General features: G+C 39.8%; 1 protein-coding gene across 6 annotated transcripts in view; it reads left to right on the plus strand.

Moving 5' to 3' along the window:
• OMA1 (OMA1 zinc metallopeptidase) overlaps nt 1-23,489 on the plus strand; it is a 49,385-nt gene that overhangs the window by 12,833 nt on the left and 13,063 nt on the right. For all 6 annotated transcript variants that reach the window (XM_058174344.1, XM_058174346.1, XM_058174343.1 and 3 more), the window contains exons 2-8: nt 40-554; nt 1,599-1,827; nt 5,376-5,549; nt 5,663-5,770; nt 6,422-6,550; nt 12,642-12,716; nt 18,856-19,005. In XM_058174344.1, coding sequence (XP_058030327.1) covers nt 64-554; nt 1,599-1,827; nt 5,376-5,549; nt 5,663-5,770; nt 6,422-6,550; nt 12,642-12,716; nt 18,856-19,005 — 1,356 coding nt within the window. In that variant the 5' untranslated portion in view covers nt 40-63. The remainder of the gene's footprint in view (nt 1-39; nt 555-1,598; nt 1,828-5,375; nt 5,550-5,662; nt 5,771-6,421; nt 6,551-12,641; nt 12,717-18,855; nt 19,006-23,489) is intronic.

Raw genomic sequence — 23,489 nt, forward strand, 5'->3', positions numbered from 1 at the left:
TTTCTTTTGTAACATAACATTTTGATTATCTTCATTTAGATATCAAAACTCAACAGCAGAGAGATGGCTTCCTTTGGTGGCCCAAGAAACTGTATTTTAATTCAGTTGGCATCTTCAATTAATTGGGGAAAATGCGTTAATCCTTACACATTTTCCAGTAAAGCTTTAAACGGAGCCCAGCATCAATTGACAAAGTGCCAAGCATGGAGTAAAAAGAACAGCATTAGATTTTATTTGTGGAATGACAATTCCAGAATCTATGGAAATATCATGAATAGAACCCACAGATGGCCTCTGGATCCTAAAGACCTAGAAATATGTACAACCAGATACAGCTATTTTAGAAGGCCTTGTATACTCACTCATCAAAAAGGAATGAGAAAATGTGTACTATTTGGAGCTACCATGTCTCAAAAATTACAAGACGTGGCCACTCAGAATATCCAGACCTTCAGATGCTTTCGTGGATCATCAATACTGAAAGCTGCTCCAGTTCCAATCTTACTGATGATCTTGAAACCAGTGCAAAAGCTTTTTGCTATCATCCTTGGGAGGTAACCAATCAACATTGTCCTGGTCAAAGAGAAAAAAAGTAGGAATAATTGTTTGTAAAGTTTGTGGTGTGTTTACAAAGGAGCAGTTCTGATAAAAGCTCGTGATATGCAAGAAAATAATCTTGAGTTTCTTCTGGCTCTTTTAAAATTACTGAGGTAGCTCATCATATGGTAGCATTTTGGTTTTGGGTGAAAAGCAGAATAAAACAGCTCACTCACTGCTGCTTGGGATCAGTCAGTTGTTGGGTCTACATCAATCACACATATCATCTTTATTGCTAAGAATTTGATATATGAAATAAATTCCCAGTTTATTCTGTAGAATCCAACTTGGATTGCCAAAAGTTCCAGCCAGTTTCTTCACTTAGGTTTATAGGAGCTTCTGTCTGTTAAGTTCTCATGCACTGAATATGGTGTGTCATTTGTTAGTTTGGAGAAAAATACATAGAAATACTAAATGTACATCCTAAATATTTAAAATTCCAACCAGTTTGTGGTTTAAATATATATTATTCTTCTACTTTTGATAATTGGTATATTTTGCAGCCTCTGGGCTTACATTTTGAATTAAACCATAGTGTGGTTTGTTCAATTGACTCAAAGTCCAGTGCAAATCTTAAATTGTTTATTTAGTTTGGTGTGTTTAAAAGATAGTTAAGTATAAAATAAACACTTATTTTACTCGTGAAAAGTTACATAAGAACATGTTTCTTCATATAAGTAGTTGAAGTAGCTAAATGTATTTGAATCTTTTATTACAAATAATATCTTTAAAGTATGATAAAATAAATATATATTATTTTATATAGACTCAATGATTTTACCAATTTGTAAAGTTTGCTTTGCAGTCCTTCGGTGGAAATGGAAGGATATTGATTTATTGTGCTAGAGTAAGAAACAATTGTACTTTATTTGTTTTTCTTTGACTTCATAACAGCCAAATCAGTTGTGAACCTCTCATCTGGATGTAATCTGTGCCCAAGATTATATATTCTAGAAATCTGGGGGCAGTTGTTTGAAAATTATAATATTTGTGTCTTCTAGGAGTATAAGAAAATGGTGGCATGCACTTCCTCCAAACAAGAAGGAGTTATTTAAAGAAGCTGTGAGAAGAAATAAATGGAAGATAACTCTTGGAATTTCTAGCTTAGGAGTTGTATTTATTCTTTTTTATTTTACGCATTTGGAGGAGACACCAATAACTGGACGCACTCGGCTTGTAGTATTTCGCAAGGATCAGTTTGCAGAAATGACAGAAATTGAGTATAACATGGTAGGTAATTACTACCTTGTGTTTAAGGTAAACAGAACCTTGGTTTCTTGTTCCTTTAGAATGGCCTTTTTTCTCCAAGTGCTATAATAGATGAAGTACAATGAGTTCATCCATTTATTATGGTATTGTGTAATTCTGATAGGTGTTGACTTAGTGCTTTGGCTTTAACTGTTACAATTTATAATCCCACAGACAATATTAGAGAAAATTTATATTTGCAATTTTAGAGAAAATATATATTTGCAGACTTTCAATTGGATATCAAAATCAGGGTTGGTAGAAATTAAGGATATTCTTTTGCTACCATGCCCTTCTTGGCTTGTGAAAATGGCCAGGACATGTCTGGGTGGGTTCTAGCGGTGGTGAATTCTTCTTTCAGTAGGGAAGAGTTTTTCCTTTGCATCTTAAGAAGATTTTGTTCACCCTCTCCTTAAGAAGCCATCACTGGACTCCATGATGCTGGACAAACTTTTATCCAATATCCATCCTTTTCCTTTTTGAGGAAAGCGATTGAGAAGGTGGTTATGCAACAACTTCAGGGGACTTGGATGAATTATCTGCATTTTTTCCAGTCAGAATTTAGACCTGAATATGGTATGGAAATGGCATTGGTTGTCCTTTTGGATGATCTGTGGCATGGGCAGGATGGTGGCTTTATGTCCATCTTGGTGGCTTTCAGTACCATCAACCACGGTGTCCTGGACCGACTCAGAAATTGAGGATGGGTGTTGTGCAGGTTCACCTCTTTTCTACAGGGTTGGTTCCAGTCCACGATGATTGCAGAGGAGTCCCTGCTACGTGGGATGCCAGAGGAGTCAATGCTCTGCCCTCTCCCATATAACATCTACATGAGTCCCCTGGATGAACTCATCCATCGCCATGCGATGAACTATAATCCGTATGCTGATGATACACTTGATACTGATGATAAAATATTTTTAACATCCCTTCATCTATTATTCTTTGTTTTAATTTGGTTTTTATGCTTTTTAATATACTGTATTTTTCGGACTATAAGCAGCTCCAGATTATAAGGTGCACCTAGCTTTTGGGAAGGAAAACAAGAAAAAAAAATCCACCTCTGCCTCCCAGCAATTTGCCTCCTTGCAGCAAACAGCAAACAGCCTGTTCAGCTTCAGCACAGCCTGATTTAGCATGGGCAGCTGATTGGCGGTTGGATCTGCCTCCCGGAATATCGCCTATCAGCTGTTCCAGGCTATGGGGATTGCCGCTGCCCATTGCCGTTGCCACCCATCACCGCCTTCACGCACCCCATTTTCGGCCTCCATGTATCCCGTTTCGGACTCCGCGTGCCCCATTTTTCAGCCTGTTCCAGGCGGCAGGGATTGCTGCCACCTATTCCCACCGCCTGGAATGGATGGAAAATGGGGTGCGTAGAGGCCGAAAACGGGTTGCACAGAATTCAGTATCTGCAAAAAGTATGTTTAGACCGCCGCAAATCAGTTCTGGTTTAATTTTGACGGTGATTCCAAGAGGGTGTATGATTCAGGTTTGTGGATTGTTAGTGAACTTTTTTTGGTTTCAGCTGCCTTGAGATTCTGCTTGAAAAAAGTTCATCCTAAACTATAAAGCGCTGGTTTTTTTTTTTTTAATAGAATGCTGTGAAAATATCAGGATTTGAACCGCCTTTGTTTTGTAACCTTGACATTTTAAAATATGCTCCTTGTTTTGAGGCAGAGATAGCAAAGATTCCAGAAAGACAGCATAGCAGCCGCCACGTTCTCCAGCAAAGGGTCTATTTTACTCTAAACCAATGCAGAAATCATCCTGCACAGAAACTGTTGGTGGGTGGATAAGCTCTTGATTTTCCACTTGCTTTTCTGGGATGTCCAGCTTAATATAAGATTCGCCCCTGATTTGGCCTTGTTGGTGGGTGTTTTGCCAGGGAAGTTGGTGTGGTTGTTTGACAAGTTTAAGCCACTCCTAGGGAAGATTTCCTCATCTCTGGCTTCAGTAGAACATCAGACTGGGTAGGGCGTATTGAGAGTTTGGCCTTCCCTAAGAAGCAAGACTTAGTAGAATAACCACTGACTTTTGAGTCATAAATTGTAGTTTTGCTGCCTCTTGATTACTAAGCTTCATAAGGTGCCAGGAGCATTGGCAAGTTTGGTTCCTACAATTTCTAGCTAAGCTTGGTTATGTCAGGATTGTGGCTTGCCTCATATGTTAAGTGTTTAGCTCCTGTGAACTGTTGCCACTGGATCACAGTACCAGAGTGAAATACAATGCCACAGATATATGCGGGGCAGGGGAAAAATTAACCCCGGTAATTTTGTCTCCATCTGTTCATTTACCTTGGCTTACACTCAGTTATTGCCCAGAAGCTTAAATTTGCCTGACCAAAAAGAATTTAAAAATAAGATTTGATCCAAGCATGTACTGGATAGGTCAAAATGCTGAAAGCTGAATTGAGCTTCCTGTTGTAGAAGCACAGCTTCTTGCTGTTTGGGGAGAAATTGTTACATGATACCCTTGAGGCAAGACACCATTTTTACGTGCTGCAGAAGTCAAAGGCTACGGGAGGCCGTCGGAAGAAAATTATTATTTGCAGCAAGAATTTTCTCCCTTCTTCTGCTTATCTGTCTTGGTTGCCCTGCAGGATTTGAGTGGCATTTATCTGCATATATGATGACTGCCTTCTGTGTGGTGAAGGCTTCAATTGGTAATAGAAGTGGAAGGAAGAGAAAATGAAGAGAATGAGAGGAGCAAAGAATATTTAAAGCATCAAAGGAGAAGCTTCTTTATAAAGGCACTTGAATGCAACTGTGGTTTCTGATTTTTAGCGTTTCCTAGCAGGGTTTTATAATGAGAACCATTGTTCCACCTTCATTATTAAGCCAATTCAGTGGATCAATTAGCTTGGCACCCTCTTTAGTACATAACAGTTCAGGGTGTTAAGCAGACTTTTTTTCACCTGTGCTGCTTGTGAATAATTTGAAATACAAGGGAAGGTTATGGAGCTGAATCGTAGCTACTATAAGAGTGTATTTCCTTTTGATTTTAAAGATTGTTCATACTGGTAGGTTACATTTGGTGGAGACTGTGGGGAGGGTGTGTCTAAGTGATATAAACAGCATTGCAGTCTCATTAAACAAGTCCTACCCCTTATCTGGTGTGTTGTGATGAAAGCTGCAAGAGCTAGTAGACCTATCTTGGCAACTTTAAGACTTATGGACTTCAATGCTGGCTGGGGAATTCTGGAAGTTGAATTCACAAGTCTTAAAAGTTACCAAGGTTGCATATCTCCAATGTGGACACTACTGTGTAAGATTTACTTTCTTTTACTAAAGTTAAAAAAAAAAATTCCCCATAACAACATTCTATTCAAATCCTAAACTTTATCTCCAGCAGACTGTGCCATGATGGATAGCGTTTTTCTTCTGAATAATATTATCTCGTGTGTTTATTATGTCTCCTTCATAGATATTCATATCTACAGTATGTTGCAGTTTGAGTCATTTGGGAGAATTAATGTGCTTTTTCCCCCTCCCCTTTTTCCCCACCCTCTCCTTTCTTAAATATTTCAGTGGATGCTACAATTTCAGAATAAAATGTTGCCAGAAAAAGACCCTCGTTACCAGGTGGTCAAGAAAGTTGTCACTCATTTAACTGAAAGCAACAAGGACATTCCAGGCTTCTCTGAATTTACCTGGACTATACATGTGGTAGAAGAGCCTAACGTTAATGCTTTTGTACTTCCAGTAAGTAATAACTGAAAAGAAATGATGACGCATAATTAAAAGAGAGAGAGAAGGAGAGAAAAGAAAATACATAATGGCTTTTCTAAATGTTTATTTTATCCTTTTGCCTACAGAATGGACAAGTGTTCGTTTTCACTGGTTTGCTAAGTGCCGTGTCAGATATCAATCAGCTTTCATTCATTTTGGGGCATGAAATTGCTCATGTTATTCTGGGACATGCTGTAAGTTTTGTTTAGTTGTGTTTTTTTTTTAAAAAAAGAAACGTTAACCTAAAAATTGTTCCATCAGGATACATGTAACTGCCATAATTGAGATTGCCATGTTTTCTGCAGTGAAATGGGGTAGATGGATAACTTTGCACTATGAAACTGGGTTAGTCTTAATCACTTATTTCACAATAGACAAGGTGCAAAATGTTTCAAGGTTAAAAGTTAAAACACTCACTTTTGAGTTTGAAGCCATTCTTAAAAGTGAATTATAGGTAATATGGCTTCTAGGGAGAACATGAGAAGAGAGCAAGTGTTTTCCTACTTGGTAAGCTTTCGGAATGCATTTGAGTGGCCACTGTGACATCAAATGTTTGTGTTAGACAGACTATAGGCCTGATTCAGCAGAGATTTTCTTATGTTCTTAAACTAATTGCCAGATGGTTGGTGCATGCTTTTCCCCATCATTTTAATAAGATGAGCTACATCTTTTTTTTTTTTTTAGGTAATTTGATTGTATCTTTTGGGGCTGTCATTGTTAATGAGGGAAAAGTGCTTTAAACATTGTCCTTATAGTTTTATTTCAGGACTAAAATATAGGAGAAATTGAACAAAGAGAGAAGAATGAAAACAATATATTTATTCCCCCCCCTTCTTCATTTCAAGGCAGAAAAAGCAAGTCTGATGCACTTCCTGGACTTCTTCTCCCTTATTCTGCTCACCATGATTTGGGCTGTCTGTCCTCGAGACAGTTTAGCTATAATAGGCCAGTGGATCCAGAGCAGGTTTCAAGAGGTAAGTTAACTAAGTCCCACACCGCAGCTTACATTTCAGTTTTGACTAATACCCAGATTAGTTTGAAATCGTTTCCGTCTCAAAGGTGCCAGAGCCTGTTGGAAACAAGATGCTGCGAACAATAGATTCAAATCTGATCCAGAGGGCTATCGCCTTTCAGAATGCTGGGCGAAACTATAGATTAGCTTCTGTGAATAGCTGATACTGCAAATCTCATGACTTTTCTCCGTAGGCTGATGCGAAGAATGTGATCTCCCTGATTAAAAATTAATGAGTACGGATATTAAACAGGATCTTATCTGTGACCTATTTCTTTTTTATTAAGATAGGTGGTATTTTGATCCATAGTGGATCATAAGAATTTCTTTAGTCTGATACGTAACAATCCTCAGCCTCAAATGCTGTCCCTTTCACCTTTGTTTCACCCACACTTGTTCGTTCTTTTGACATTATGACAAAGAACTAGTCTGTCTGGGAATCCTGCTTTCTGCTAATTGGTAGGTCACGTGGTGCATACCTCCTAGATTACTTAGTATTTGTTTATTTGTATCCCAATTTTATTGTTTTTGCAAATAACTCAAGACAGCAAACATATCCAGCATTCTTTCCTCCTCCTATATTCCCCACAACAACAGCCCTGTGAGGTGGGTTGGATTGAGAGAGAGTGATTGGCCCAAAGTCATCCTGCTATCTTTCATGGCTAAGGCAGGACTAAAATTTACAATCTCCTGCTTTCTTATCTGGAGTCTTAACCACTAGACCAAACTGACTGTCTTCTTTGAAGCAGTGGACTAATTCATGAAAGACTATATATATATATGTGTGTGTGTGTGTGTGTGTGTATGTATGTATGTATGCATGTATCGGGTGAAATGCTCCTGGTTCGGACCGGCTCGCCCAATCTGGTAGCGATGGAGGCTGGTGGTTCGGAGAACCGGTAGCAAAAATCCCTGGCCCCACCCCCTGCCCCTGCTGAGCCGAGAAAAGATGTTTCTTCAACTCCCAGAGTTCCTGGCTGAGGAACTCTGGGAGTTGAAGTCCACAAGCTTTAAAGTTACTAAGGTTGGAGACCCCTGATCTAAAAAATATAAATAAAATATCATAAAATATTTGTGCAGCTTTCTGAGATTTGGTGTGTTTCTGTAGTGTTTCACTCTAACTACACAAACACACAAAATCTCGTAAAGCTGTATGTGGCATTTTGTGTGTGTGTGTGTGTGTGAGTCAGTTGTGTTTTGTTGTGTGTGTGTAAAGTGTGAAAGTTGGTTTTTGAGCTTTTTGTGGCTGTGTGAGGTTCCTGCTTGTTGCAGGGGCCATTTTGGGTGAAGTGCAGCTGCTTTTACATTGTGTGTGAGTCTGTTGTGTTGTGTTGTGTTTGTGTAAAGTATGAAAATTGGTTTTTGGTACCTCTTATTGTTTTGTATACTTTGTTTATTATTGTTATTATTTAATGTTATTGACCACGCCCACCCAGTCATCTGACCACCAAGCCATGCCCACCAACTAAGCCACACCCACAGAACCGGTAGGGAAAATTTTTAGATTTCACCCCTGGTATGTATGTATGTATGATGTATCTATGTATGTATATGTATACGTGTATATATATGTAATATTTTTTTATTTCCTTTGCTAATTCAGGTGGGTTTTTTTAAACTCTGTTCCAGCAGCTGCATATATTCTACCAAATGATGTAAGGCTTTTCTGGAATCAATAATTTAAATTCAGCTGTAGCATTCTTCCTTTGTGGTGATATTAACTATTGGAACAATGGCGTGCAGTTTGTGGTTGAGCTGTCTTCTTTTATTTACGTTATTCCTTTAACCTGATCACCCAGAAATAATCCAGAACTTGGCTTCTTGTGATTGAATGTTGCAAAGCTCATTCATCTGGAACAAAGAAGAGAATAAATGCCCTTATTCTTCCTGTAAAACTTCTTATTACACTTGTTCTTCCTGCCAGTCAGGAATAAAATCAAGAGAAGTAGGAAAAGGCAGTTTAGTTGCCTAGCCTAAATCAGCTGAAGGAGCTGTCAGAGTGATCAATGGTACTTCAGCACTGAGCTTTCTTTCTAGTTCAAAAGATGCCAAGCCCAGTTCTTTGCTTCGTGTTATATCTGGCAGCTTCCTTCTCTTCATGTTGCAGAAAGGGAAAAATTGGGGGTAGCATATTTTGTTTTTTTCTAAAAGGCAGAACCAGAGAAATCTCTAGGGTGAGGCTTGGTTTTTTCTAGTTTCTAAAGGTATCTGGATGAATGTGCTGTTCTTACCCTTAATAAAAGTTTCCTGTTCGTAGTACTAAGAGATGGAATATTGCTCACTGGGGAATTCTGGGAGTAAAGTCTGTGCATCTTAAAATTGCTGAGGTTGAGAAACTCCAACTTAGATTTATAGTAACAAAATACTGTGGTTTTGTGTGACTTTCACATTGTAGTTGATTCATTTCTAGTTGAAAAGAATGATTTTAGAATCTTCTTTTCTTTTTTGCATTTCCTATCGCCCTTAAAGATCTTTTTGAGATTTATGGGTTCGTTTATTAACTCCGGTTTATATGCCACACTGGTTGAAGACTGTGAGCTACTTACGAAATCAATGTATACAGTTAGTAGGGTTAAAAGACAATACAGAATCAGGGATGAAAAGCAACTAATAAAGATAACTGACCACAGAATTACACAGTTCATATTCAGGTCATCTTGCCTTGATATTGCTTTGTAGCACCTTATTACTATTTTCTATGTTGTAGTAGATTTTTTTTTTTACTTTTCTATTTTAAATGGTGTAAATGTATTTTAATGGGATTTTTTTATTTCCAGAGAGTACAATAATATATAAGTACATAAATCAGTGTTGGCGAACCTTTTCGGCACCAAGTGCTGAAATGGGAGCATGCACGTTCAAGGGGGGAGCCCCAGAAATGGGAGCATGCACGTGCAGGGGGAGAGCAGCTCCCCGGTGTGCACGCGCAGGAGCATCGGAAACCGGAAGGGCAGTACCCTGGCATGCATGTGCATGCCAGGAAGCTGAGCATCCAGTTTCCGGCATGAGCATGCAACCCAGTCACCTGGTCTTCTGGTTTCTGGCATGCATGCACACGAGAAGACCAGCTGGCCAATGTGCATGCGTGTGCTGAAAACCGGAAGCTCAGCTTCCCAGTGTGCGCATCAGTGGTGGGTTGCCCCTGGGTTTGGACCGATTCGCAAGAACCGGTAGTAAAACCGGCAGGAGGCTCCGCCCACTGACCCAGATGTCATCAGGAAGCTTCTGTGCATGCAAGAAAAGCACGCGCGCGCGGGAGCCCCCGTTGCAAACTGGTAGTAAAGGTAAGTAGAACCCACCCTGGTGCGCATGCGTGCCTGGGAGCTGCTCTTCTTGTTTCCCAGGCGCTCTCTTGCAAAGTCCAACTGGCCTACAGAGATTCTCATTCATCCAGGTCATGGTGGTCCCAAAAGTGCTTTTCCAGGAGGCAACTAGACATTTTTGTTTTTTCTTTGAAGGCATTTCGCTTCTCATCCAAGAAGCTTCATCCAGTCAGAGCTGAAGAAGTTTCTTGGATGAGAAGCGAAATGTTTTCAAAGAAAAAACAAGAAAGTCCAGTTGCCTCCTGAAAAAGCACCTTTGGGACTGCACTGATTAACTTGACTGTGGCAAAAATAATGTAAAATTGGGTGTGAATTACTGCCTTGCTTGGCAATGGAAATTCTGGTCCCAATTGTTGTTGTAAATCGAGGGCTACGTCTAAAAGGTATAAACAAAAGACATCGTAGTAGATTTAGACATTTATGTATTTGAATTGTTGGATGCATTTGGTATATTGTGGTACATTACTTTTTTATGTAGAAATACATTCCCAATGTAACACGCATGGGTGTCAGCTCATTTGGTACCCTTCAGTCTTATCTCTCTCAGGTTTGTTTTTCCTGTGTGTGTATCTGTTTGTGTGCATACTTATGAATTATTCTTGACAATCCTGATGATTGTTTGGACTAGTCCCTGCAGTTTTCTTGGCAAGATTTCAGGAGTCGTTTGCCATTACCTGCTTCCTAGGGCTGAGAGAGAGTGGCTGGCCCAAGTTCACCCAGCTGGCTTCAGGCCCAAGGGCAGGGCTAAAGTCTGCTGAATTCTAGGGATGCCATAACCACCACGCCAAACGTGTTTTGATTTTTTTGCTGGATTCTTTTCATTTATAGAATGCATGAGACAGTAGTGTGCAGCAAAGAAAAATTGCAACATTTAGTACTTCTTCTGTTTCTAGCAATGCTTCTACTCCCCATTGAGAACCTTTTTACATTGTCTCATGCCCTCATCACCACCTACTTAAATTACTGGACATGCTCTACATGCAGCTACTTTTAAACACCACCTGAAGGCTACAGTTAGTGCAAAAGGCAGTGGATTAGATGCTTATTGGCCGTTGTTCATGAAATCATATTGCATCTGATTTAAAGTGTTGGCTTTCATCTCTGTTGCTCTTTAAAGCTTGGCTCTAAGTTACTTGCAGAACCACTGGAATTCCCAACATTGGAATTAGCTTGACTGATCCTATTGGCTCTTCCCTGTTTTGGGGAGGTTGAGTGAGCCAAAGCCCAGAAGCAATGCTTTTTCTGTTAAATGGGAGTTTGAGAAATGACAGCAGCTATTTATTTTTAGTGGAGCCTTTGTGTTTTATTTTTGGATTATTCATATATATATATATATGTGTGTGTGTGTAGGTCTTTGGTTATTCGGGTTTTCTCCCGCGTAAAATTGGAAGTGTCTTGGCGACGTTTCGACGAAGTCTCATTCGTCATCTTCAGGCTTCAGCTTCGTGCTTCTGGGAGCAATGTGTGATTGCAGCTGTTTCTTCCTTTTTAACTGCTAGTGGGGGTTTGAACTGATTGGGTGGGAGCTTGGCTGTGCTCTGATTGGATGGGTTTTTTTTGTGTGCTCTGATTGGATGGGGGTGTGTCCTGTGTTGGTGTTGTGGGGACCACAAACACGAAGCCAAACAACAGCAATGCAGCTCACCAGCTCAAATCCCCCTGCAACTCAGACTAATCTGAGCACAACCAAGCCCCCACCAACACAGGAAAACCCGAATAACCAAAGACATATATATATATATATATATATATGTATATGTATATATATGTATATATATATATATATATATATATATATATGTATATGTATATGTATATGTATATGTATATGTATATGTATATGTATATATATATGTATATGTATATGTATATGTATATGTATATGTATATGTATATATATGTATGTATGTATGTATGTATGTATGTATGTATGTATGTATGTTTAATTTAGGATATTTATTTATATTCCATCTTTATTATTATTTTTATGAAATAATTAAAGACAGTGAACATATCCAACACACTTTCCTCCTATTTTCCTCACAACAACAACCCTATGAGGTGGGATGGGCTGAGAGGGAGTGACTGTCCCATATTTGCCCAGCTGGCTTTCATGACTAAGGTGTAATTTGAACTCACAGCTTCCTACTTTCTATCCTGATGCCTTAACCACTAGACCAGGGGTGTCAAACTGGCGGCCCACAGGCTGGATGCTTCACACATAGGCCACGGCCACCCCAGCTCTGCGAGCAGGAAAAATGTCACAAAACATCATGTGATGGCAATGTGATGCCGCAAGTTTGACACCCCTGCACTAGACCAAATGTAAGCTGCCAAAGAGTCAGTCTGGATTTCAGTGGGGTATATTTCAGTAAACAAATAATAAATCTATACCCTTGAGGTAGGTAGTCTTATAAAGTCAGAATTGTAGAGGGTTGGGAAAAGTAAGCTATGTCTTTTCCAAATCTCATAAATTCAAGACAAGAAGCTCTTGGTTTAAAGAGGTGCTTATGGTCCCACCCTGCTCACTATGTGTGCTTCAAAACATTTTTTTCCTCTTTTAATTCCACTCACTAATCATCTCTATTTATATTACTAAAAAAAATTGCACCCTTGCATTTCGCAGAAACGCAATGCGGGTAATTTTCAAGTAGTTTTCAATAAGAAACTGGTTTATTTCAGAAAGTGGCAAGTATAAACACTGTTATTTTTCCTCTTCTTTCATTCTAGTTACTTTTTGATATGCCATACAACCGGACTTTAGAAGCTGAAGCTGACAAGGTTGGACTTCGATTTGCTGCTAAGGTAAGAATTGCTTTTCTTCAAATCACGTTAAGCGTTTCAGTTGAATTAATTCTCAGTAGATGGTGTTGTTGAGCTTCCCCCTCTAGTCGTAATGTCTTTAATTTTAGTTTTGGGATTATTTTCTTCCACTAATTTTGCATTCATTCTTAATACATGTATGTTTATATACTTATAGTCTATATGTGACATGCATATCATTATATACCATCACTGCCACCTAGTGATAATAAAAATATATATGAGGTTTTTAGAATATTTTTAGAACTCTTGGACTGCTAAATACAGCATTATATTTAAATAGTGTTGCTAAAGTTCTAGCGCATGTTAATTAACAACAATATCAATAACTTTCCTTTATATTTGTGGGCCAGAATTCTTTAAATTCCTTTCCAGGATTTTATTATTTATACAATGATGAATCAATTTAAATGGCTTCTATAGAAAAATCACACTGTTACGACTTTATAATGATAATATTCATTCCTTTCAAAAAAGGGAAGATGGGGTAAGTAAAGTAGTCTTTTATTTGATCAACGACCAGCACAAGGAAAAATGGGAGTAAGCAGTGAAACCCAAATAGCTACCTTCTTTCAACCCATAACATTCAACCTATAAAATTAATTAAAAGATGGAACATAACACATTCCCTACAGACCACATATTCTCCACTGCTATTCATATATGTGATGATGTGCTCATATGAAAATCCAGGCTTGTTGTATGAACACACTGTCTATCTGGAGATGCTGATTTCTCTCCCCCACCCCCGGCATCTGCCGTAGGTTTTATCATCCCACATTCTTACCTTTGCATTTCAAACAGCCTGTTCTGTCCCCGCACCCCAGTCCGGGAGACATGAGCGATGACTTAATTAGCTGGCAAATCAGTCCACGGCAACTATCAGCTCTGGCAGCAAACCAGCGAGCGTCTGCCAAGTGTCTCTGTTATCTCTCTTGATGCCGGTGAGTCAGCCAGGAAACAGTACTTCAGCTCAAGTTCTCTTCCTCTAAGCAGTTGATTTGCTCGCCACGAAATGGTATAGCAGCCCTTGCTGCTTTCATACCCTGTGGGGTGTGGCTCCGTGACTCAGCACTTCCTAGGCCTGCCCCACCCCTGCTTCTGTTGTTCCCGCCTCTCCTGCCTATGAAACCTAGAGTCCAGCCAGGCCTGATTGCCATCAGCCAGGTCTGGAGGCGTGGCCTGGGGGGGAAAGAATCAGGGGACGGAGGCCTCGTTATCTCCTCCACCTGGCCTGCCTCTGGCTCCTGGAGCTGAGCCAGGGAAGCCGGTGCTCCAGAGGTAAGTCCTGATGGCCCTTCTCCCTCACTTTCCGAGTCATTTTCTGGCAGGGGGACCGGCTTGGGGTGCACAGACACAACACAGCCTTTTATAAGTGGAATACGTATAGGTAAAACACACACTTATTTAATTTATTTATTAAATTGGTTTATATGGCCACCCATCTTACAAATGCAGCTTTTCACTAAAAGCAAAGGGAGAGAGAAGAAAAAACTAATAGTGGTCACAGAAGATAAATCCAAACAAAACCATTATTAAAGGAATAAAACTTTTGAGGTACAGAAAAAAAATTAACCATTTATCCCTATAGTAGTTCCTTCAGTACCTTCTATATTTGTAAAGAATGTTTCAAAAGTCTTGTTTTTATTGTTTTCAGATTGCCACAGCAGTTTCTTTCATATTTGTGTATGTGTGTGTATGTGTGCACGTGTGCTGATCTTAGTTCAGGTAGTTTTGTTTCTTTTCGCAAAACTAGTATCTCCTTTACTTATATTTGTACCAGAGGTGGGTTTCAGCAGGTTCTGACCAGTTCTAGAGAACCGGAAGCGGAAATTTTGAGTAGTTCGGAGAACCGGTAGTAAAAATTCTGACTGGCCCCTCCTTCCATCTATCTCCTTCCATCTCTGCCTCCCGAGTCCCAGCTGATCGGGAGGAAATGGGGATTTTACAGTATCCTTCCCCTGGAGTGGGATGGGAATGGAGATTTTACAGTGTCTTTCCCCTGCCATGCCCACCAAGCCACACCAACAGAACCAGTAGTAAAAATTTTTAAAACCCATCACTGATTTGTATGTGAGTCAATTACTCATCTCCAGCTCTTCTTCCGTTCCAGTTAAATAATGACTTCCTCTTGTCAGCGTCAAAAAGTTTCAGACAAAACTTACTTTTATTTATTTATTTATAATTGAATTTCTATACCGCCCTTCTCCCGAAGGACTCAGGGCGGTTTACAGCCATAAGGAACATAGCAAAGATGCCTCCTTCCTCTCAAATCACTTGATCTATTCTACCCATGTGGATTAGTTTGAAGTAAGAGGAAAGAAGGTTAGGGAGGAGACAAACTAATTTGCTACGAAGATAAAAATGTTATAATTGAGCATTCTATGAGCTACCTTATCCCATTATGTCTGTTGTTTAAGGTTCTTCCTCCTATGAGTGATCGCCTGAATAATCATGATTTCTAAGCAAGGATGTTTAACCAAACATTCTCTACAATAATTACACCGATTGTGAATTCTGAAAAGTCCATGCATCTGGGAACTTCCAGTTAGAGAAGGCTAATTCTGACTCAGTAAATACATCCCATCTTTCTCCCACCCCGGCATCTGCCGTAGGTTTTATCATCCCACATTCTTACCTTTGCATTATCAAACAGCCTGTTCTGTCCCCGCACCCCAGTCCAGGAGACATGAGTGATGACTTAATTAGCCGGCAAATCAGTCTACGGCAACTATCAGCTCTGGCAGCAAACCAGCGAGCGTCTGCCAAGTGTCTCTGTTATCTCTCTTGATGCCGCTGAGTCAGCCAGGAAACAGTACTTCAGCTCAAGTTCTCTTCCTCTAAGCAGTTGATTTGCTCGCCACGAAATGGTATAGCAGCCCTTGCTGCTTTCATACCCTGTGGGGAGTGGCTCCGTGACTCAGCACTTCCTAGGCCTGCCCCACCCCTGCTTCTGTTGTTCTCGCCTCTCCTGCCTACAAAACCTAGGGTCCAGCCAGGCCTGATTGCTATCAGCCGGGTCTGGAGGCGTGGCCTGGGGGGGAAAGAATCAGGAGATGGAGGCCTCGTTATCTCCTCCACCTGGCCTGCCTCTGGCTCCTGGAGCTGAGCCAGGGAAGCCGCTGCTCCAGAGGTAAGTCCTGATGGCCCTTCTCCCTCACTTTCCGAGTCACTTTCTGGCAGGGGGACCGGCTTGGGGTGCACAGACACAACACAGCCTTTTATAAGTGGAATACGTATAGGTAAAACACACACTTATTTAATTTATTTATTTATAATTGAATTTCTATACCGCCCTTCTCCCTCACTTTCCGAGTCATTTTCTGGCAGGGGACCGGCTTGGGGTGCACAGACACAACACAGCCTTTTATAAGTGGAATACGATAGGTAAAACACACACTTATTTAATTTATTTATTTATAATTTAATTTCTATACCGCCCTTCTCCCGAAGGACTCAGGGCGGTTTACAGCCATAAGGAACATAGCAAAAATGCCTCCTTCCTCTCAAATCACTTGGTCTATTCTACCCATGTGGATTAGTTTGAAGTAAGAGGAAAGAAGGGTAGGGAGGAGACAAACTAATTTGCTACGAAGATAAAAATGTTATAATTGAGCATTCTATGAGCTACCTTATCCCATTATGTCTGTTGCTTAAGGTTCTTCCTCCTATGAGTGATCGGCTGAATAATCATGATTTCTAAGCAAGGATGTTTAACCAAACATTCTCTACAATAATTACACCGATTGTGAATTCTGAGAAGTCCATGCATCTGGGAACTTCCAGTTAGAGAAGGCTAATTCTGACTCAGTAAATACATCCCATCTTTCTCCCACCCAGCCTTTCTGTGCGTATTTAATCAACATTTTCTATTTCTGCCTTAGTGTTTTCCCATGAATGTCAATGGGCAAGGTTCTCTTATTGCCCATTGAAATTTTTTTCCTTCTACTATCCAGGAGCTGTTCGTTTTTAAAAGGGTGTAACAAAAAGATAGTCATTTGAATCAAGTCAGATAATTTTGCAGATATTTACCACAATCTCTGGATACTTATGAAAATGCTCACCCAATTTTCTATTTTGGTATGCACTGTTTGGGTTTTTTCTTGTTTGCTGATTTTGTAGCCAGCATCCCACAGCAATTGATTTTTGCAAATTACTTGATGCTATTAGAATAGAATAGAATAGAATAGAATTTTTATTGGCCAAGTGTGATTGGACACACAAGGAATTTGTCTTGGTGCATATGCTCTCAGTGTACATAAAAGAAAAGATATGTTCATCAAGGTACAACATTTACAACACAATTGATGATCAATATATCAATATAAATCATAAGGATTGCCAGCAACAAGTTATAGTCATACAGTCATAAGTGGAAAGAGATTGGTGATGGGAGCTATGAAACGATTAATAGTAGTGCAGATTCAGTAAATAGTCTGACAGTGTTGAGGGAATTATTTGTTTAGCAGAGTGATGGCCTTCGGAAAAAACTGTTCTTGTGTCTAGTTGTTCTGGTGTGCAGTGCTCTATAGCGTCGTTTTGAGGGTAGGAGTTGAAACAGTTTATGTCCAGGATGCGAGGGATCTGCAAATATTTTCACGGCCCTCTTCTTGATTCGTGCAGTATACAGGTCCTCAATGGAAGGCAAGTTGGTAGCAATTATTTTTTCTGCAGTTCTAATTATCCTCTGAAGTCTGTGTTTTTCTTGTTGGGTTGCAGAACCGAACCAGACAGTTATAGAGGTGCAAATGACAGACTCAATAATTCCTCTGTAGAATTGGATCAGCAGCTCCTTGGGCAGTTTGAGCTTACTGAGTTGGCGCAGAAAGAACATTCTTTGTTGTCCTTTTTTAATGATGTTTTTGATGTTAGCTGTCCATTTGAGATCTTGCGATATGATAGAACCCAGAAATTTGAAGGTTTCTACTGTTGATACTGTGTTGTCAAGTATTGTGAGAGGTGGAAGTATGGAAGGGTTTTTCCTAAAGTCTACCACCATTTCTACGGTTTTGAGTGTGTTCAGTTCCAGATTGTTTTGGTTGCACCACAAGGCTAGTCGTTCGACCTCTCGTCTATATGCGGATTCGTCATTGTCTCGAATGAGACCAATCACTGTTGTGTCATCTGCGAACTTCAGTAGCTTAACAAATGGATCATTGGAGATGCAGTCATTGGTATACAGAGAGAAGAGAAGTGGGGAGAGCACACAGCCTTGGGGCGCCCCTGTGCTAATTGTACAGGTATTCGATGTGATCTTGCTTAGCTTCACCTGCTGCTTCCTGTTTGTTAGGAATTGTTTGTTAGATATTACAGTATTGGTATCTATTAATATTTGTACTAGCTGTTTCCTTGAAACAAACTTCAATGTAGGTAGCCTTATTCTGTTGTTTTTGTGCTGCTCTAGAAATTCAGTTATTCTTCGTTTCAATTCTTTTTTAGTTAGAGGGCTTTGTTCTTTCAGTGGCCATGCTGGCTTTTTTATTATTACCCTATTCACTTCTAAAGGGAGGAGGTCTACCAATTACTTTGGTTTCATAGCAAGGGGTGTCACAATTCCTGCAATGAAAACAGTCCAGGGGTATTCCTGTGCTTTCTGTCTTTTGCTACTTCTTTGTTGACAGCAACTTCCCTGTCATAGTGCAGTGCTGAATAAAGATTGTGACTTGAGCAAAACCTTAAATCTAGCAATTGGCTTCTATTTTATCAAGGCTGAAAATTATCTTAATGTTTGAGCCAGTTTGGTGTAGTCGTTACGGCATACCATGAGTTCAAGACCTACCTTAGGCACAAAGCCAGCTGAGCCAGTCACTTGCTCTCACCCTAAGAAAGAGGCAGTGGCAAATCACTTCTGAAAATCTTGCCCAAAAACCTTTAGGGACTAGTCCAGGTAATCACTAGGAGTCAAGCCTGAGTCAAAGGCACCTCCACAAAAACCTAATGACTTTACTGTGTCTTGTGAGTTTCAGCACGTTGATATCTTAGGAACTTCCTACAGAAACCTATTTGATTAATAGATAAATTTTCTTCGTGTCAAGAAAGCAGCCAGCAATATTTGCAAGACTTCTAATTATTGTGCAAAGAAAATGTATTTACTAAGCAGTTTTCTGCATATATTTTCTAGGCTTGTATGGATGTAAGAGCCAGTTCTGTCTTCTGGCAGCAAATGGAACTGGCTAAGATTCTACAGAATGAACCCAAATTACCAGAATGGCTTTCCACACACCCATCACACGAGAATCGAGCTGAACAATTAGACAGACTGATACCAGAGGTTGGTCACTCTTTGTAAACCTTGTGTGCCTTGTCTTATTTGTTAATTACAGAGAGTTTCAGTCCACATGAAATAACTTAGAAATGAGATAATGAGGGTGTCCAGTCTCTTTAAAGTGTTGCTGATAAATATACATAATGTGTTTTAGAGTCTAACAGCAATGATGTCTTTCCATTTTCTTTCTAAAGAAAATTGTCACCAGGTTGCATGCTATCAATTTGCATTGTATTTTGCAATCCACGCATAGATGCTTCAAAATAATAATAAAATAAATAGTACAGAAATTGGCTAGTATAAGACATAACCCGAGATGATAAGGGTTAGTTTTTATAATTGACTTTCCAGTCGTCCCTCTAGTCAGATGATCTGCGGTAAGAATACCGGGTGGACTGAGAACACGTATGGTCTATTTATTATTCTGTCTCATTCATTTGTTTACTCCCATAGCCATTGGGTATTGAAAAGTTTGTGTTACTCTACTCCTCCACGTGTTCTAGTGGGAGTTACCATCAGTAAATTGCTTGCTGTTAGAATTGATGTCATTGTATGTATGTATGCTGTTCTCCCCCAAATGTGATTTTCATCCTTGTTCAAAGAGGTAATTCTATGGAATCCTGCCCAGAGGATTCAAAATACTGATAGTGGTTTGTGATGTAACAAATAAGGAGAAAAAGTATATAATGAACTAGTATATAATGTATGCATGCATCTTCTGGCAGTCATTGGCACACTAAAGCACTGCATCAGAAGTACAGGTAGTCCTTGACTTACAACCGCAATTGAGCCCAAAATTTCTGTTGTTAAGCAAAAAGTTGTTAAGTGACTTTTGTTCCATTTTACAACCTTTCTTGCCACAGTTTTTAAGTGATTCACTGCTGTTTTTAAGTTAGTAACACGGTTGTGTTAAGTGTATCTGGCTTCCCCATCGATTTTGCTTGTCAGAAGGTTACAAAAGGTGATCCCATGACCCAGTGGTGAAATCTGAACCGGTTTGCTACTGGTTCGCTAGCCGTCATGTGTGCTGCGCGCCAAGCGTGCACTGCAAGTGCATGCACAGTGCGCACCAATGCGCAGTACGTGCCAAAAGGAGGCTTGAAAAGGTAAGTACAACAGTGAGTGGGGGGATCAGCTGTGCTGCGTGATTTAGCTTCCTGCTTTCCATCAAAGCTATACCATGCGGCATAGCTGATCATTGGAAATACCGGTTGAGAGGAACCGGTAGCATTTTTTAACTGCCTGTTCAACCAAACCGGTAGCTTTTTTTTACTACTGGTTTTCCTGAACCGGTAGTTTTTGTCACTACCGGTTCATCCAAACCAGAGTGAACTGGTAGCATTTCATCCCTGCCATAACCCCAGGACACTGCAACCATCATAAATATGAGCCAATTGCCAAGTGTCCGAATTTTGATCATGTGATCGGGGGATGCTTCAATGATCGTAAGTGTGAAAAATGGTCACAGGTTAGTTTTTTTCAGTGCCATTGTAACTTCAAACAATCACTTAATGAATGGCTGTAAGTTTATTTATTTATTATTTACATTTCTATACCGCCCTTCTCCGAAGACTCAGGGCGGTTTACAGCCAAGTTAAAAAGACATATACAAAAATTAAAACAATATTTGAAATTTAAAAATCTGAAACCATAAGGCCGAATATTAAAATAACAAGTAATAAAACCACCCAATTAAAAATTACTCTTAGGCCAACCCTGCTCGGTGAAACAAAAAAGTCTTGAGCTCACGCTTAAAGGCCCGGAGGTTGGGAAGAAGGCGTAGCCCCAGAGGCAGTTAGTTCCATAGGGTAGGTGCCCCTACAGAGAAGGCTCTTCCCCTGAGGGCCGCCAGCCGACAATGTTTAGCTGACGGCACCCCGAGGAGACCCTCCCTGTGGGAGCACACAGGTCGATGGGAGGCTTTTGGTGGCAGTAGGCGGTCCCGTAAGTTGGAGACTACCTGTGTGTGGAATTCATATAGTTGATTTCAGGGAAATTGCAAGTGGAGCTCCTCATCTAGTAACACATAATGCTTATTTTCAGTGTAATGAAATATATAGAAATATGCATCATTTCTCTGTTATTTTTCAATTTACTGGACACACGGAATATAAATTATGCTTGCATTTAATAAGTGTAGAGAAACACAACAACTCTGCTGAGTTAAATACTCATCTAGACCACAGAATAAAAGCAGCCAACAGGAAAATAAGTAGAGTTTTATGTTGTAGCCTGAGGCAAAAATCCTCAGCTTCATTGATCAGTGGCACACTTGGAGTTTTGAGAGGTTATTTTGTGGGCATTGGACTGCCATAAAGGCGGATAGATGTCCATTAATAAAATTTTGGTGGCGGTGAAATGACCAACCTTGGTCAGATCCCTCCTTCCTTCCTTCCTTCCTTCCTTCCTTCCTTCCTTCCTTCCTTCCTTCCTTCCTTCCTTCCTTCCTTCCTTCCTTCCTTCCTTCCTCCCTTCCTTCCTTCCTTCCTTCCTTCCTTCCTTCTTTCCTTTTCTCTCTCTTCTATCTCTGTCTGTCTGTCTGTCTATATCTATCTATCTATCTATCTATCTATCTATCTATCTATCTATCTATCTATCTATCTATCTATCTATCTATCATCTATCATCCACACATATGAAGCATGGAGCTCAGACTGCATCAAAGAAGAGATTTGTGAACAAATTAGAACTGAAGGGCCCCATACTGGGAACTTTTGCAGTCGTTCATTATGCAAGATTCGCACTAAGCAAGATCAAAGGATCAAATTTATGGTATTTGCCACATTGTCATCTTAAAATGTTAAAACTTCAATTTTTCAAGAGGCCACATATTGGAGGATCTGGGCAATGTGAACTGATAAGAACAACATACTTGCCTTCTTCAGTACGTTGATGGGTTAGGGTTAGGGTTAGGGTTAGGGTTAGGGTTAGGGTTAGGGTTAACCCAACTCAATATTGAGGTTTCTTCCATCCTCTCATATATGCATATAAAGGATAGTGAAGTAGATAATGAATCAGATTTTCAGCTGAAGAAAATAGCATTAATGTTAAAAACACTTCTGCATCCTTCAGAACAGGTAGTCCTCAACTTACAAACAAATTGGGGTTGCAGTTTGGATTGCTAAGCAAGGAGATCGAGTCATTACATGACCAGACCGGATTTTATGACCATTTTACTATACCATGGTTGTTAAGTTAATCAAATGGTTGTTAACTGAATCTGACTTCCCCAATTGACTTTGCTTGTTGGAATTTAGCCGGGAAGGTCACAAATTGTGTTCACTGCAAGATGTTGCAACTGTCATAAATGCAAGCCAGTTTCCAAGCATCTGAATTGTGATCTTGTGACCATAGGAGTTTTGTGACAGTCCTAATTTCCAGAACAGGTTGCAAGTCACTTTTTTGGAGACCATTGTAAATTCTAATCATCATTAAACAATGATCATAAACGGAGGTGTACTTGTAGCTCATATTCAAAAGCATATTGCTTCCAATGCTAAAGGTTACTCAGCCATCAGGAAAAGCTGACATGAATAGTCTAATACCATTCCAAAGCTGCTGAAATGTCAATGGTAATCATTTGTAATAGCAAACACTATAATTTAATTACGTTTTATATGAAGAAGAACTTCCCTTTTCTGTCCTGACTTTCTCATTACTTTTAACTTAATTGGATGTCCCCAGAACTTAGGACAAAAGGACAAAAACGTTTTCCTTTGCTTTTTCTACAGAATACCAGCATTTTGCAGGAATAATATCCTCCTTTTTACTCACATATTTTACATGAAAAGTGAAAGTCATAACTCTTCACCATTATAAAGTAATTAGAGTCACAATGATTATTTTGATTAGTCTTTCCCAGAATTTCTTCCAAGTCAGCAATATACTCTTTAAGACAGGTATATAGCAGGGGTGAAATGCTCCCGGTTTGGACCTGATAGCCCCATCCGATAGCGATGGCGGCGGGTGGTTCGGAGAACTGGTAGCAAAAATCCCTGCCCCTCCCATGCCCAGCTGAGCTGTGTGATCATCAGAGTTTTTTAAAAAAACTTTTAAAAGCATTTTTTTCTTCAGCTGAAAAAATGCTTTTAAAAGTAAAAAAAAAAAAGCCTCAGATTTTCGCACAGCTCAGCTGGAATCATCAGAGATTTTTAAAAGCATTTTTTAAAATGCTTTTCAGCCGAAGAGGTTGTAGAAAAAATGCTTTTAAAAGGCTCCTCTGGCGATCCCAACTGAGTTGCCTGATCATGAGAGGTTTTTAAAAGCATTTTTTTAACAACCTCTTTGGCCCAAGAGGTGGTAGAAAAAATGCTTTTAAAAGTTAAAAAAAAAAAGTTGGCTACGCCCACCCAGTCACATCCCCCCCCCAAGTCACGCCCACAGAACCGGTAGTAACAAATTTTCCATTTCACCCATGATATATAGGGTATTTCAAGTAAGATCATAGGACATTACATAAAAACATTACATAAAACATTATGACACTGACA

This window comes from Ahaetulla prasina, chromosome 3, assembly GCF_028640845.1.
Source record: "Ahaetulla prasina isolate Xishuangbanna chromosome 3, ASM2864084v1, whole genome shotgun sequence".
NCBI lineage: Eukaryota > Metazoa > Chordata > Lepidosauria > Squamata > Colubridae > Ahaetulla > Ahaetulla prasina.